General features: G+C 42.8%; 2 protein-coding genes across 4 annotated transcripts in view; one reads left to right on the plus strand and one right to left on the minus strand.

Annotated features, from left to right (window-relative positions):
* Positions 1–16,191, plus strand: part of LOC126268175 (opioid-binding protein/cell adhesion molecule homolog) — a 2,429,635-nt gene that overhangs the window by 2,060,128 nt on the left and 353,316 nt on the right. The window lies entirely within an intron of this gene.
* LOC126268173 (sodium-coupled monocarboxylate transporter 1-like) overlaps positions 1–16,191 on the minus strand; it is a 246,790-nt gene that overhangs the window by 202,261 nt on the left and 28,338 nt on the right. For all 3 annotated transcript variants that reach the window (XM_049973767.1, XM_049973765.1, XM_049973764.1), the window contains exons 2-3: positions 5,900–6,181; positions 2,438–2,597 (exon numbers count right to left, since the gene is read on the minus strand). In XM_049973767.1, the coding sequence (XP_049829724.1) occupies positions 2,438–2,597; positions 5,900–6,120 (381 nt within the window). In that variant the 5' untranslated portion in view covers positions 6,121–6,181. The remainder of the gene's footprint in view (positions 1–2,437; positions 2,598–5,899; positions 6,182–16,191) is intronic.

The raw sequence follows: 16,191 nt of genomic DNA on the forward strand, positions 1-16,191 counted from the left end.
AGGCCCATGGAAGGGCTACTTGAATGGAAAGTAGCATTTTCAGAGTCTGGGTATCTAATAAGGCTAGGAGAGCAGTGTACTGACCCCACGCTCCTCTACATTTCATCCAAATGGGGCACAGGACGACATCTCAGCCATTCTTCATTGAGTGAGATCCTATGTCTGATCGTGCAGTTAGTTTCTTTGAACGTATTTGCTCGCCAGTTCATCTCCAGAAAAAAAGCTAATTGGGGCTACAAATAAGTAATGCTATTAAATGACAGAATGACGAGTTTCCGTTGAGTACAATGAAACATCTCAGTGAGAAGAACAAGCCATTGAAAATGATAAAAAATTGAAACCATTTCTAGTACTTTAACGTATACATGAATATAAATACATGTATTACATACAAATAAATGAGTCGTCATCGATGTAAACATGTACAACATGATGAACATGAAAGATGTCATGTTCAATGTAACTGATATTATAACAAATATATACACAAATATAATCATAATATTTAATTTCATCTTTGTATACATGTTCGAAAAGTGCAGTCATCATATGAAAGACTATTCAGGAGATAAGAAAGGTTAGGAAACAATTATTTCAGTGCCATCAGCAAAAACTTTTGTGATGTGTTTCCTATTCCTTCAACATAAGAGAACCATCTTTTGTCAAGAGTTTACTCTGTAAAGATAATTTTAAGTACGTCTTCCTACACCAGCTCCAAATAGGCAAAAAAAAACTCGAAATAATCATGTAAATTTGGGAAGAAAGGAGAATGAAGGAATATGTAACAAACATACAGACCATCACATATAAGCACGTTAGAGAACTTAAGGATCTTAGCTTCAAATACACTTTAAAGGTAATGACTCTTAAATGGGTAACTCAATCGCCAAGTCTGACAGAGCTATCATTGTAACTAAGGCAAATTTGTTATGGAAAATTTTTTAGGAGAAAGTTGCCCTAAAATGGTTTAAAAAACATAAAAATGTTACTAATGTTAAATGAAATTATTGAAACAGTAATCCACATGGGACAAAAAACAAAATAAAATGAAAGTGAGACATGCAGTATGTTAATAAATGACTACGACATGTTGAAACCATATGTTAAAAAATATATGAAAGAGAAATATAGCAACAAACCCATCTGCGCGAACGATGTTGGAAATATGGATGATCGTTAGCCATTCATAAAGATGAGGTAACATTTGGTATTAAAATTAGAAAGCAAGAAGCAATGTAAAGGGGTTAATTAGTTGGATGAATAATCAAAATACTTAGCATAATATTTTTTCATTACTGATGTGGAATTTTTTTTTTACAGTAATCCATTATATCAACAGAGAGCCAAAGGAATTCAGAACTTAATACACTAGATGTACCTTGCAGATAATACAATAATGCATGAAAACTCTGAACATAGGTATGAATCTGGTAGAGATGAACGTGCAACAACAACAACAACTGCATGTAGACCGTCCGCCAACCTGGTGGGTCAGAGGAACTTCCACTGTGTACGACACTAACTGTGATGTCATTAAGACAGCCCCCTGAACAAACATAAGTTAAACTAAAATCGGTTGCGTTAGCTGATTCGGTGTATAAATCTTCTAGAGTATCAATCTGCAAATAAAAGAGGACGAATAATTCATATGGAGTCCCATGTTATAATGTATTTTTTTTTTATTTCTGAAGTAAGTAATCTACAATGGTAAGCGTGTCAGACAAGAGACTGGTACATTCTACGTGCATCTGAAAATTTCGGTGTATGGTTTCAGAAAACAAAGGAAACAAGAGTTACAAAATATCGTTTAACTGGCCTTCAGAGTATTCACCGTTAGCTACTGCAAACCTCTGACATTGGGTGTATTGCTGTTGGAAACTGTTAGCGAACGCTTCTTGTGGAAATCACCGAAAGCACTGTGGTCACATGCTATGCCTGCGAAGCGTAAACCTCTCTGGGCTAATTTAAGATAGGGAAACAAAAAGAAGTCTGCTGGCGGCATATCTACAGAATATGGAACGTTTTGTAGGACAATCACTTTGTGCTGAGAGAGGAGAACTCGCAGATATTGCTGAAATCCAGTAAGATCTTCGCTTCGAGCCGTCACAGAAGAAGCGTTTGTTGGCAGTTTCCAATAGCCTTGCAACATATTTAAGAACTGTGTTGTAGCTAATGGTGAGCAATTTGAAGGCCAATGAAAATATTTTCTGAAACCATTCTCCGAATCTTTCCTACGCCATTTGTAATACATTTCGTGTAGTATCTGCTCACAGATCAACTTATTTGAATTAATAGATCGGCTGGCGACTTTAAGGTACCAGGTAACAAAACTCAATCTTGTGATCATGTTTCACAACATTCCGTCGATATTAATCCTAGCCGAAAAAATGTGATTTCCTGAATATTATTTTCTATCTAGCATACTTCATAAACTTACCTCGTAAGTTGATGTGAGCTGAAGCTCGAAGAAAACTGGCAGAAAGACGAAGTTGGTGACGATAGAGAACAGAATGACACTCAGGCAAATCCAAGTGTAGACACTGCCGTACAAGTAGATCTCTGAAGGTACACCCACAAGCGTGCTACCAGATACGTGACTGTTGAGAAAAGTGTGAGTGTATAAGGTAGATGTTGGCAACATACTATGTATAAAATCAAAAATCACTCCGTTAGCAGATCAAAGAATTTATAATTTTTTTTCATTTAGTCTATGGCTTCACTACTCATTTATAGTTACCATTCGTCTCCGACTGGTAGAGGATTCCTAACGTACGAGTGTTACATCTCATTTTGTGTTTTATAGCAGATAGCCTACAACAAGATTATGAAAACTGAAGCAACGAATATTCTCAACTAAGATGTCGATGAACTGGCTCATATAGGTAGATGTATCATTCTCATTCACATCATTCAATGTGAATACCTTGACGGGTAATCGAGAGGAGAACACCAGCGTCGTCTCTGATGTATATCCGGTAACTATTGCGATAATCTCAACAGCAATCAGAATACATCTGTTTCAAATGAACATTATTCCGAAAATTATGCGCATTACAATTCGGAAATGATTACTGAATGCAGAGCTGTACAAGATAACTGACAACCAAGATTAACTACAAGATAGCGTACCGTTTTCTCATGCGGAACTTTTGGAGGTAACAATGTGCAGTCAAAGAAGACATTATCTCTTTCAACGCGCTGAACAAATGCGGATAAGCCTGCCAGTATGCCGCCACATGTGTTGGTAAAATGTCAGCTTGTCGATGAAACAGCCGTCGGACCAGCAACTGAAGCAAACAGCTTAAGCTCTAGAAGTGTCCACGAAAGTCTCAGTAACTGCAAACCATTTACATTCTACCAGGTTCTGTATTACTGGTATTACTTGCCAGATGCATTCTTTTCGTACAAAGCAAGCCATTTCCGTTCGTCTTGATCAGTGATGTTCTACACTTACTTCTCTATCTTTCCAGACAATAATTACATAACTCTGTTATTTTTAAATTCACATTAAGGTAACATTAAATCAAAGCCTGTTTTAAAGAAATAACTGTGTTTTAATTCGACTTTCATAGCAAGAAAAATCGCTCTTATGTCTAACAAGGTAGCTTTAGTACCAGGTAGCATCACAAACATTTTATTTCGATGTTGATGTGAACTATGGGCAGCAATACGATTCCCAGAGGTTACTAATTTGCTTCACGTCATTTAGACTGGGAGCTCGACTTGACCTTTCCGCCACAGAGTAATTTTCTTTTGAATACATCGTTCGCTGGATGAATCCTGTGTGAACGAGGACTGCAATCATGTAGGATACAATCATAAACAATTATATCCCGTTACGGTGATATATGCATTACGTTTCTGTATTTACAGACATGAATATCGTTCCATGTGGAGAAACATAGAGGTCTTATCAGGCACTTGGAGATACACGAACTTCCGTCTGAAGGTAACCCTTTCATAAATGTTTCTTGAATGATAACTCTTCCTGGCATTTTGCAAAATAAGGTGACATCTACTGCCATTTTGCTAGAACGAAACCCCATTCATATGTCGTACAGGGGTAAGCTTCCGAGTGATAAAAGTGATGAGAATATTATAAATTTAATCTCAGTTTGCCTATGTTTCTTGCTGAATAGATTTGATTTATGAAGTGGCGGCATCCTAATAGAATTCCTCGCCTTTGCTCAGCGCGTTGAAAGAGATAATTTCTTTGATTACATACGTGTAAATGTTGCCTTTCTAGTGGAAAAATCAACCTTGTGAGACGAATGGTTATATCTTCATGACAGGTCTCGCTGATATCATATTTCAGGATGTCTGCAATAATGAAATATCTTTTCTTTCATTGTTTCCCACAATCAGCTTGTGTCATGATTCTTCAGCGTCCATGAACGAAGCTTCTCATTACTGAACGTCTTATTTAAAATCTTTTTGTAACAGATACAGAAATGAATCCTGTTGAGATAATCGACCGAGATCCACACCACCACTCAGAATCATTTGGCAGACTTCAAAAATGATGTAAATCCTACGAATCTCTTCCTCCCAATAATCCCCGTGGTATGGTACAATAGCTATACTGATCACTTTTTGTGTATGGTGATATATAACGAGTCTAATATTTGGATTCTGTTATCACATAACTTACGGCTCTTATTCGCGGTTGTACTCAGAATATTGAATAAAGGGACTGCATTCAATATTAGCAGGACTTGAATCCGACGAGCGGTTGTAAGCGCTTCAGTCCGGAACCGCGTTGATGTTATGGTCGCAGGTTCGAATCCTACCTCGGGCATGGATGCTTGTGATGTTATTAGGTTAGTTACGGATAAGTAGTTCTTAGGGGACTGATGATCTCAGACATTAAGTCCCATAGTGCTTAGAGTCATTTGAACCATTTTTTGAATCCGATGGAACATTCTCATCGGGTGTTGTCGGGACGTGTGCTGATGAGAGATTACCACAGCCAGTAGGCGTTCAAGACACTGATCCGAGAGTAGCTTTCCGTTTTTACGGTTATGTGTTTGCTAGCCTCAAATCCTATGGAATGTGCTACCATCGAATACTCTTCCTAGCCTAACTGGTCGCATGAATTTCGAAATACGTATGGCTATTAACAGCACTTTTGTAGAATAACTGTTGTGCAACAAATATACTTTCATTATAGTGCGAAAATAAAACTTTTTCTCTATTTTAATTCTTTTATTAAAGTTATTTTGCCATTCAGAAATTACAAACACTAAGATTATGTAATACATTGTAATTGTTCTCCTTATGGAAATTGTAAGGCGAAACACAAATACAATATATATATTGCTGCTCAATTTGCGAGTCTGCTCTAGAGGCAGAGGGAGGCTCGCTGGCACAATTTCTGCACGGCAGACTGACGACACTCCAGGTGTGACGGAGATGACGGAGAGGGTGTATCATAACATGATGGGCGGGTACAACGTATATATATCGACTTTGGTGGTCGCCGTACTGTGCCGCTGATGAAGTGCATGAGTAACCATTGCTGCAATCATTTTTGTTTTGTTTTTCTTCTTCTTCTTCTTCTTCTTCTTCTTTTCAATAACGTTAGGAATCTTTTCAGGTTTACTACAGACAAAAATGCTGATAAGCTGTTTAATTTTTCTCCTTGCAGTTACTAATTAAATTCATAAAGCAGAAATGAGTATGTTAAAAACCTAATCTGAAGTGGTTGTAGAAACGAAACGGTGCATTCTCGGACGTTGGTTCCTATTCGATATATTATATGCTCAGTGACCTCAACATATGTTCGAAGTACGCAGCGGGAAGTACCGAACACCCTGCATCATTACTACCAAGCAATTCTCAAGCAGTGTACTAATTTACGGAAACATGTGAGTAATGTCTTGCAGAGTGAATGGCTCACCTCGATATCTGCGAGATGGCGACGGGGAGCACCCTCATAGTCTTCCCGCCGTGCAGGTAGTCCACCTTGGCAGTGTTCTTGGCGCGGCCGCAGATGCCGAAGTAGAGGCCAATGGCCACGGAGAGAGCGGGCATTAGCGCGAACGCCACGTAGTCCACCCAGCCGAACAGCACCTGTCTCCCCACCACACCTGCTGCCGCAGCTGTTACGTTGGCCGCCATGTTGATCCCACCAGTCGTGACGGCTGTCTGTGCACCTGAAGGCTGCTATCACCGAGGGCCCCTGAAATATCACGACACTCTTATTAGTAACACAGTCAAACTTCCGTATTAGACAGTTTCTTTTTCCGGCTATTAAAGCATCATATGGTTCATATGGCTCTGAGGACTATGGTACTTAACACCTGAGGTCATCAGTCCTCTAGAACTACTTAAACCTAACTAACCAAAGGATATAACGCACATCCATGACCGAGGCAGGATTCGAACCTGCGACCGTAGCGGTCGCGCGGTTCCAGACTGAGGCACCTAGAACCGCTCGGCCACACCGGCCGACTTTTGAAGCATCAAAAGAAGAAACGATACCTTGGGATTCTACACCTATACTATACACTGCAAACGACTGTGAAGTACATGGTTACCGGTTGTTCCCATTTTATCGATTTGAGGGATTCTCTCCATCCCAATCGCGAATCGAACGCTAGAGAAATGCTTAACTAGTGTAACTAGTGTAATCTTGAAATGAGATTTTCGCTCTGCAGCGGAGTGTACGCTGATATGAAACTTCCTGGCAGATTAAAACCGTGTGCCGGACCGAGACTCGAACTCGGGACCTTTGCCTTTCGTGGGCAAGTGCTCTACCAACTGAGCTACCCAAGCACGACTAACGCCCCACCTTCACATCTTTACTTCTGCCAGTACCTCGTCTCCTACCTTCCGAACTTTACAGAAGCTCTCCTGTGAAACTTGCAGAACTAGCACTCCTGAAAAAAAGGATATTGCGGAGACATGGCTTAGCCACAGACTGGGGGATGTTTCCAGTAATGTGATTTTCACTCTGCAGCGGAATGTGCAGCAGAGAGCTTCTGTAAAGTTTTGGAGGTAGGAGACGAGGTACTGGCAGAAGTAAAGCTGTGAGGGCGGGGCGTGAGTCGTGCTTGGGTAGCGCAGTTGGTAGAGCACTTGCCCGCGAAAGGCAAAGGTCCCAAGTTCTAGTCTCAGTTCGGCACACAGTTTTAATCTGACAGTTGTTTTCGCGCCGCCTATGGCAGAATGTCACTTGCTCTAACAGACGCATAAATTGGAATATTAAGAAGAGGGCAAGAGATAGATTCCATACTCCTAGATTTCTCAAAATCACTTGACGCGGTGCCTCATTGTAGACTGTTGACAAATGAACGAGTATATGGAATAGATTCACAGATATGTGACCGGATCTTCACTTGGTATGTAACGAATCCAGTGTGTAGTTCTCGTCAGGAACAAGGGTATCGTCAGGAGTGCCCCCAGGACAATGTAATAGGACTGCTGTTGTTCCGCTGCGCGGAGTGGCCACTTGGTTTGAGGCGCCATGTCACGGATTGCGCTGCCCCTCCCGCCGGAGATTCGAGTCCACCCTCGGACATGGATGTGTGTGTGTGTGTGTGTGTGTGTGTGTGTGTGTGTTGTTCTTGTTGTTGTTGTTGCTGTTGTTGTTCTTAGTAGCATTAGTTTAACTAGTGTGTAAGTCTAGGAATCGATAACCTCAGCAGTTTGGTCCCTTATGAATTCACACACATTTGTACATTTTGAGTTTTTGTTCTCTACATACATGAATGACTTGGCGGACAGAGTGGGCAGTGATCTGCGGTTGTTTGCCGAGGGCGCTATCGTGCACAATAAGGTGTTGAAGTTGAGTGATTGTAGGAAGACATAAGAAGAGGTAGACAAAATTTCCAAATGTTAATGAATGGTAGCTACCTCTAACTCTGGGATAACGTAAGTTAATTCGAATGAGTATGAAGAGCAAACCTGTAATGTTGGGATACTGCATTAGTAGCGTCCTGACTGACAAGAGTCACGTCGTTTAAATATTTGGGCGTAACAGTGGAAAGCGATATGAAGTGGAACGACCATGTGAGAATTGTGGTAGGGAAGGCGATTGGTGAACTTCGGATTATTGGGAGAATTTTGAGATTGTGTGGTTCATCTGTAAAGAAGGTTGCATATAGGACGCTGGTACAGCCTATTTTCTAATATTGCTAGAGTGTTAAGGATCGTATTATAGGAGAACATCCAAGCAGTTTAGAGACGGGCTGCTGGATTTGCTACCGATAGGTTCAAACAACAGTGAGTTACGGAGATGCTTCGGGAATTCATATGGGAATGCATGGAACGAAGGCGACTCTATTGAGAAAATTTAAAGAACTAGCATTTGAAGCTGACTGCCGAAATATCCTACTGCCTCCAACATACATTGCGCCTAAGGAACACAAAGATACGATAAATAAGGGCTCATACAGAGGCGTGCAAACAGTTGTTTTCTACCACTCCATTTGCAACTAGGACAGTAAAGGAAATAGCCGGTGTAAGCTGGCACATTTTAGCACCTTACGTGATATTTATTCAGAAGATAATAAATGACAAATACCACGCGGATAGAGATAACTACTTGACAGAGCAACACTAATATCAACTTATCAACGTCGATACTGGTACGTACGATTATTAGAACTGTGCGTATTACCATCGGGAAGGTAGTTTGGACGGACGCAGAATAGAGCTGTTTTGAGCTGCCGAACAAACGAAGTGGCTGGCAGCTGGCTGGAGCTTCACGCGGCGGCTACTTTGGCAACAGAGTGGTACTTGTGGCCGCAGGGAGCATCGGGGGAGCCTGAGACCACACAGGTGGAAGGAGAGAGGGAGAGAGAGAGAGAGAGAGAGAGCGTCCGTGCGAGACAGAGAGAGACTGTTTCCCGCCGTTGCGGCTAACGGAACACGAAGTTTGGCGGCAACAAGAGACCACGCGAAAATTCAGAGTCGTGATTGGCCGAAAACGTGCAGAGATACATGTGAGACGAACAGCAAAGTTTGGCGGCAACATGATCGAGGCTCTGATGTCGGAGGTGGTGTTGGGCGAACGCTGTGGATGTGCTCTGCGAGCGGAGGCTTAGAGATAGTTAGTGTGGTGTGCCTACTGTAAGACCTTCAGTACACACACACCATCAGATTATTTGACTTGTCGCTCTAACGAAGTAGGCGAGTGTTAGCAATATGTCTCGTGGTCTTATTGTGGCGTGTTTATCTTCTGCTGTTAGGTCAAACGATAGAAATGCCACTTGCACGCTTAGAGGAGAAGAGTGACGGTGACCAACTTTAAAAAGAGCTTGATTAATTTTCACCACATTTATTAAAATAATGAAAAGCAAAGACATTACGTAACTTGATTCTGGATACTGTTTACAATTGGTCTTGGTACGTTAATCTTATTCTCACGTATCTCTGATACTTGACGAAGTGTCTGTTCATTTATCTTCATGGCTATGTACAGGAATATGGTAATCTTATTAGGCGAAGAATGAAACTTGACTATAAACTGGTACACACTAATGCAGACTGGTACAGACTGGTGCAGGAAAATGCAGACTGACTAATCGGAGGTCTGTACACTCGTTATAATACTTCGCGTGTTCAGGTATCACTGTGCGAGTGTGATCCACAAGGAGAAAAGGTTCTACGCTGGCAGCAATCTCATTGGCTTCGTTACATATAAATATGTGAATCGACGGAAGCAGAATTTTGTCCGTCTCTAAGGCAGCGCCATCTCGTAGTGCGGAGACGGACGAGCGAAGCGCCTGCGCTGTTGTGCTTAGCGGGGCGCGCTCTAGTGCGAAAGTTGTGTGCGCGCTGACTACGCGGAAATACACTCCTGGAAATTGAAATAAGAACACCGTGAATTCATTGTCCCAGGAAGGGGAAACTTTATTGATACATTCATGGGGTCAGGTACATCATATGATCACACTGACAGAACCACAGGCACATAGACACAGGCAATAGAGCATGCACAATGTCGCCACTAGTACAGTGTATATCCACCTTTCGCTGCAATGCAGGCTGCTATTCTCCCATGGAGACTATCGTAGAGATGCTGGATGTTGTCCTGTGGAACGGCTTGTCATGCCATTTCCACCTGGCGCCTCAGTTGGACCAGCGTTCGTGCTGGACGTGCAGACCGCGTGAGACGACGCTTCATCCAGTCCCAAACATGCTCAATGGGGGACAGATCCGGAGATCTTGGTGGCCAGGGTAGTTGACTTACACCTTCTACAGCACGTTGGGTGGGACGGGATACATGCGGACGTGCATTGTCCTGTTGGAACAGCAAGTTCCCTTGCCGGTCTAGGAATGGTAGAACGATGGGTTCGATGACGGTTTGGATGTACCGTGCACTATTCAGTGTCCCCTCGACGATCACCAGAGGTGTACGGCCAGTGTAGGAGTTCGCTCCCCACACCATGATGCCGGGTGTTGGCCCTGTGTGCCTCGGTCGTATGCAGTCCTGATTGTGGCGCTCACCTGCACGGCGCCAAACACACATACGACCATCATTGGCACCAAGGCAGAAGCGTCTCTCATCGCTGAAGACGACACGTCTCCATTCGTCCCTCCATTCACGCCTGTCGCGACACCACTGGAGGCGGGCTGCACGATGTTGGGGCGTGAGCGGAAGACGCCCTAACGGTGTGCGGGACCGTAGCCCAGCTTCATGGAGACGGTTGCGAATGGTCCTCGCCGATACCCCAGGAGCAACAGTGTCCCTAATTTGCTGGGAAGTGGCGATGCGGTCCCCTACGGCACTGCGTAGGATCCTACGGTCTTGGCGTGCATCCGTGCGTCGCTGCGGTCCGGTCCCAGGTTGACGGGCACGTGCACCTTCCGCCGACCACTGGCGACAACATCGATGTACTGTGGAGACCTCACGCCCCACGTGTTGAGCAATTCGGCGGTACGTCCACCTGGCCTCCCGCATGCCCACTATACGCCCTCGCTCAAAGTCCGTCAACTGCACATACGGTTCACGTACATGCTGTCGCGGCATGCTACCAGTGTTAAAGACTGCGATGGAGCTCCGTATGCCACGGCAAACTGGCTGACACTGACGGCGGCGGTGCACAAATGCTGCACAGCTAGCGCCATTCGACGGCCAACACCGCGGTTCCTGGTGTGTCCGCTTTGCCGTGCGTGTGATCATTGCTTGTACAGCCCTCTCGCAGTGTCCGGAGCAAGTATGGTGGGTCTGACACACCGGTGACAATGTGTTCTTTTTTCCATTTCCAGGAGTGTATGTACACAATAGGTAGCTTTGGAGATATTGCTGGCATTGTGATCAATGTGATCCCTCTCCAGTTTTTCAAAGGTTATGCATACGTCCCCACAAAAGCAGTATCATCTGTTCCTTTGAGAAGAGAAACAGATTTTTGCTTGAATCTACCAACTACTCATGGCATTTGTTCAAGTAGATTGTGTATTTGCTCATGACGGACTCGGCAATTGAGTAACTTATCGTCAGGAGTTTACGGACGCAAATCTCATCCACGTTTTAGGTTAAGTTGAGCTCTCATAGGGAAAGTCGACAATACGCCGGTGCCTGCGCCGACTGCCGTAATCGTCGCGCTGAATTATGGTGATATTAGCACAAACAGCTGGCAAAATAGGGCACTGTATTTGCACGTGTTCCTCTCTTGCTTGAGCTCCCTAATTCTGGGTCTATCTAGGTGGAGCGACAGTAAAAACTTGCGTGGCCAGTATTAACCTGCGTAAGTTAGGGAAAGGGGCATGATTAGGGATACAGTCTCCCTTGTGCCAAGGGTAGGATAATTAGTTTAGGCAAATAATTTGATTGTAATGTTTTAAGTTAGTAACATTGCTCATCCTCTTTCTAATGAATAAATGAAGATTTGATAGCATAACATAATTAAAAGTATTATTATTTCTGTAGGTAGCAAACTACTGATTGAGAATGAGAGTTTTAATAATAACCATTATCATACAAGTTCGATGCAAACGGTATTGGGGGTATATTCACGCGGTTAAACACAGCCGAAGTCAGATAGCACTAATTAAATATAAAGATGATTCATAAACATAATACCCCTGTACGCTGCAACGGTAGGAGTACAGGGTACCATGCGCCACGCATCATTCGCCTTGCGGAGTATTTATGTAGATGTAGATATAGACATGTGACTGAAACAACCTTTACTTTACTGGTGGATTAAACATAACGAAACCAATTTTTAGTGCGTGAGAACTGCAAAAGTTCTCTCAGTTCGGTCATTTATTTTGGTGCCTTGCTCCACAAGATACACACTCAGCGTATGTAAATAATGTGCATGGAGTCAAAGAAGGGCTAGGATATAGGAATTTTCCTGCGAGTTTGAAAATCATCAGAATAGTTGCAACAGAAAGCTGACTAACAAACTGCCGGCCACCAAGGATCGGGATGTGAAATTCCAAAAATATGTGCGGCTCACAATCAATATCAAAAGTTGTTTCTCGCCACTTATGTAATGGTGAATACGTCTTGCCGGGTTGCATCACATTAAGCAGAGAAATGATGACTCCTCGCCTCCCCACACCCATACACCCTAACAAATATGAGTAAGAGCGATTGGCACGTGCAGTAACCTTATAAACAAGGATCGGGATGGGATATCCTTAGAGATCTCCCTCGTACATGTTGTTCAGTTCAGCGGAGTTCAGATCGCTCGATAATTATATACTGGTATGACGACAACGCGGCCGCTACCTTTTTGATTAATAATGGGTATTGGATGCCGAAGAGTTCCGGCATAAGAATTCACCCTCATTCAGCTAACGGCCCTATCAAAGAGTGTGGAGGTGCTGACACAGGTTTAGGGCACTGTTTGTCGTTGGAATGAGAAACTGCTACTAAAGAATCAGCTATGTTCAACCGCATGTGGATGCATTAGCCAGTGGAAACCACTGCATTATAGACACCTAACGTGTACGTACGAGACATGTTGGCTGTAATTCAAAATGTCTCATGATGATCTCTCCACTGGCAAAAGATTCCGGAATAGTCCCCCATTCGGATCTCCGAGACGGAACTGCCTAGTGGGAGGTGACCATTAAGCAACCAACGAAAGGATAACATTCTACGAGTCGGGGCGTGGAATGTCAAAAGTTATAACGTGCTAGGAAAGCTAGAAGATCTGAAAGGGAAATGCAATGGCTCAATCTAAGTATAATAGGGACCAGAGACGCGAAATGGAAAGCAGGCAAGGATCTCTGGTCGGATGAGAACAGGGCAATATCAACAGCAGCAAGTAATGGTTTAACGGAAGTAGGATTCGTTATAAATAGGAAGGAAGAGCGGAGACGTGTTGCTGTGAATAGTTCAGTGATACCGTCATTCTTATCATAACAGACAGAAAACCAACACCGACATCGATATTTCAGGTATACATGCCGACGTCGCAGGCTGAAGATGAAGAGAGAGAGAAACCATATGAGGATGTTGAAAGGGTAATACAGTACTTAAGGGGATATGAAAATCTAATAGTCATGGGGGACTGGAATTTAGTTGTAGGGAAATGTTACTGGACAATGTGGGCTTGGGACAAGGAATGAGAAAGACTAATTGAGTTCTGTAATAAATTTCAGCTAGTAATAGGATAATCTCTGTTCAAAAATCACAAGAGGAATCGATATACTTGGAAAAGACCAGGTGATACTGGAAGAATTCAGTTAAATTACATCATGTTCAGACGGAGATTCCGAAATCAGATACTGGTTTTTAAGGCGCACCCACTGTCTGATATAGACCCAGATTACAATTTAGTAGACATGTAGAGTAGGCTAAATTTTCCGAGATTTGTCCGGAAGCATCATCACTCATTGAAGTGGGATACAGAAACACTTAGGAACGACGAGATACTCTTGAAGATGTCCAAGGATACAGATACCCGCAATAAGGAATAGCTCTGTAGGCAGTACAGTTGAAGAGGAGTGAACATCTCTAGAATGGGAAATCATACAAGTTGGGAAGAAAAACATAGGTACAAGAAAGGAAATTGCGAGGAAACCATGGGTAAAGAGCTATGAAAGAAGAAATGTTCAGGGAAATTCTGGAATACAGAAATAAAAGTCGCTGATGGATAAAGTGAATAGGGAGTCCAGGGAAACTAAGACGAAAAGGTATCGTGAAAAATGTGAAGAAAATGAAAAAAGAAATGACTGTCTGAAAGACTGACTCAGCATACAGGAAAGTCAAAATAGTCTTCGGTGAAATGAAAAGGAAGAGGGGTAACATTTGGAGTGAAACGGGAAATCCACTGTTAAATGCAGGGGAGAGTGCGGATAGGTGGAAAGAGTACACTGAAGGCCTCAATGAGGGGGAAGATTTGTCTGATGTGATAGAAGAAGAAATGGGAGTCGATTTAGAAGAGTTAGGAAATCCAGTATTAGAATCAGAAATTAAGAGAGCTTTGGAGAACTTAAATACGGCAGAAGGGGGCAGATAAAATTCCAATAGAATATCTAAAATCATTGGACGAAGTGGCACGATAACGACTACACACGTTGGTGTGTAGGGTGTATCGGTGTGGAAACATACTACTTGACTTTCGGAACAATATCATCCACACAATTCCGAAGACTGCAAGAGCTGACAAGTGCGAGAATTATTGCGCAATCAGCCTAACAGCTAGTGTATCCAAATTTCTTTAAAGAATAATTTACAGCAGAATGGAAAAGAAAATTAAGGATAAGTGCCGGCCGGCCGGAGTGGCCGAGCGGTTCTAGGCGCTACAGGCTGGAACCGCGCGACCGCTACGGTCGCAGGTTCAAATCCTACCTCGGGCATGGATGTGTGTGATGTCCTTAGGTTAGTTAGGTTTAAGTACTTCTAAGTTCCAGGGACTGATGACCTTAGATGTTAAGTTCCACAGTGCTCAGGGCCATTTGAACCATTTTTTTTTAATAAGTGCCGCGTGGTGTAGCCGCAAGGTCTAGGCCCCTTGTCACGGTCCGCGCGGCTGCCCCCGTCGGGGGTTTGTTGAGTCCTCCTTCGGACATGGGTGTGTGTGTTGTCGTTAACGAAAGTTTGTTTCAGGTAGATTAAATAGTGCGCAAGCTTAGGGACCGATGACCTAAGCAGTTTCGTTCCGTAAGACCTTACCACAAACTTCCAGATTTTTAAGGATAATTTAGATGACGATCAGTTTGGTTTTAGTAAAGGTAACGGCACCAGAGAAGCAATGTTGATCATGCGGTTGATAAATGAAGCAAGACTACTGAAAAATCAAGACACGTTCATAGGATTTGTCAACCTAGAAAAAATTTCGACATTGTGAAATGATGCAAGATGGTCGAAATTATAAAAAAAATATAGGGGAAAGCTATAGGCAAAGACGGGTTACCTACAGTATGTACATGAGCTAAGTAGGAAAGACAACCAGAACGATGTGCTCGGATTAAGAAGGGTGTAAGGCAGGGATGTAGTTTATCGCCCCTATTGTTCAATCTGTGCATCGAAAGAGCAGTGATGGAAATAAAATATAGGTTTAGGAGTGGAATTAAGTGGAATTAAAATTCAAGGTGAAAGGATTTCAATGATACGATTCACTGATGACGTTTCTATCCTGAGTATAAGTAAAGAAGAAGAACATGATCTGCCGAATAGAATGAGTACAGAATATGGACTGAGAGTAAATTGAAGAAAGATGAAAGTAATGCCATGTAGCAGAAATGAGAACAACGAGAAACTTAACATCAGGATTGATGGTGACGAAGTAGATGATTTAATGAATTCTGCTACCTAGGCAGCAAAATAACCAGTGACGGACGGAGCAAGGGGGACATCAAAAGCAGACTAACAATGGTAAAAAGAGTATTCCTGGACAAGGGAAGTCTACTAGTATCAAACATAGTCCTTCATTTAAGAACGAAATTTCTGAGAACGTATGTTTGGAGCACAGCTTTGTATGGTAGTCAAACATGGACTATGGGAAAACCGGAACAGAAGAGAATCGAAGCATTTGAGATGTAGTGCTACAGACGAATGTTAAAATAAGTAAGGAATGAGGAGGTTCTGTGCAGAATTGGAGAGGAGAGGAACATGTTGAAAACACTGACAAGGAGACAGGCAGGATGATCGGACATCTGTTAAGACATCAGTGAATAACTTTCATGGACTCGAGGCAGCTGTAGAGGGTAAAAGCTGTAGAGGGAGACAGAGTTCCAGCAAATAAGTGAGGACGTATGCTGCATGTGCTACTCTGAGAGGTT

This window comes from Schistocerca gregaria, chromosome 4 (assembly GCF_023897955.1).
Source record: "Schistocerca gregaria isolate iqSchGreg1 chromosome 4, iqSchGreg1.2, whole genome shotgun sequence".
Lineage (NCBI taxonomy): Eukaryota > Metazoa > Arthropoda > Insecta > Orthoptera > Acrididae > Schistocerca > Schistocerca gregaria.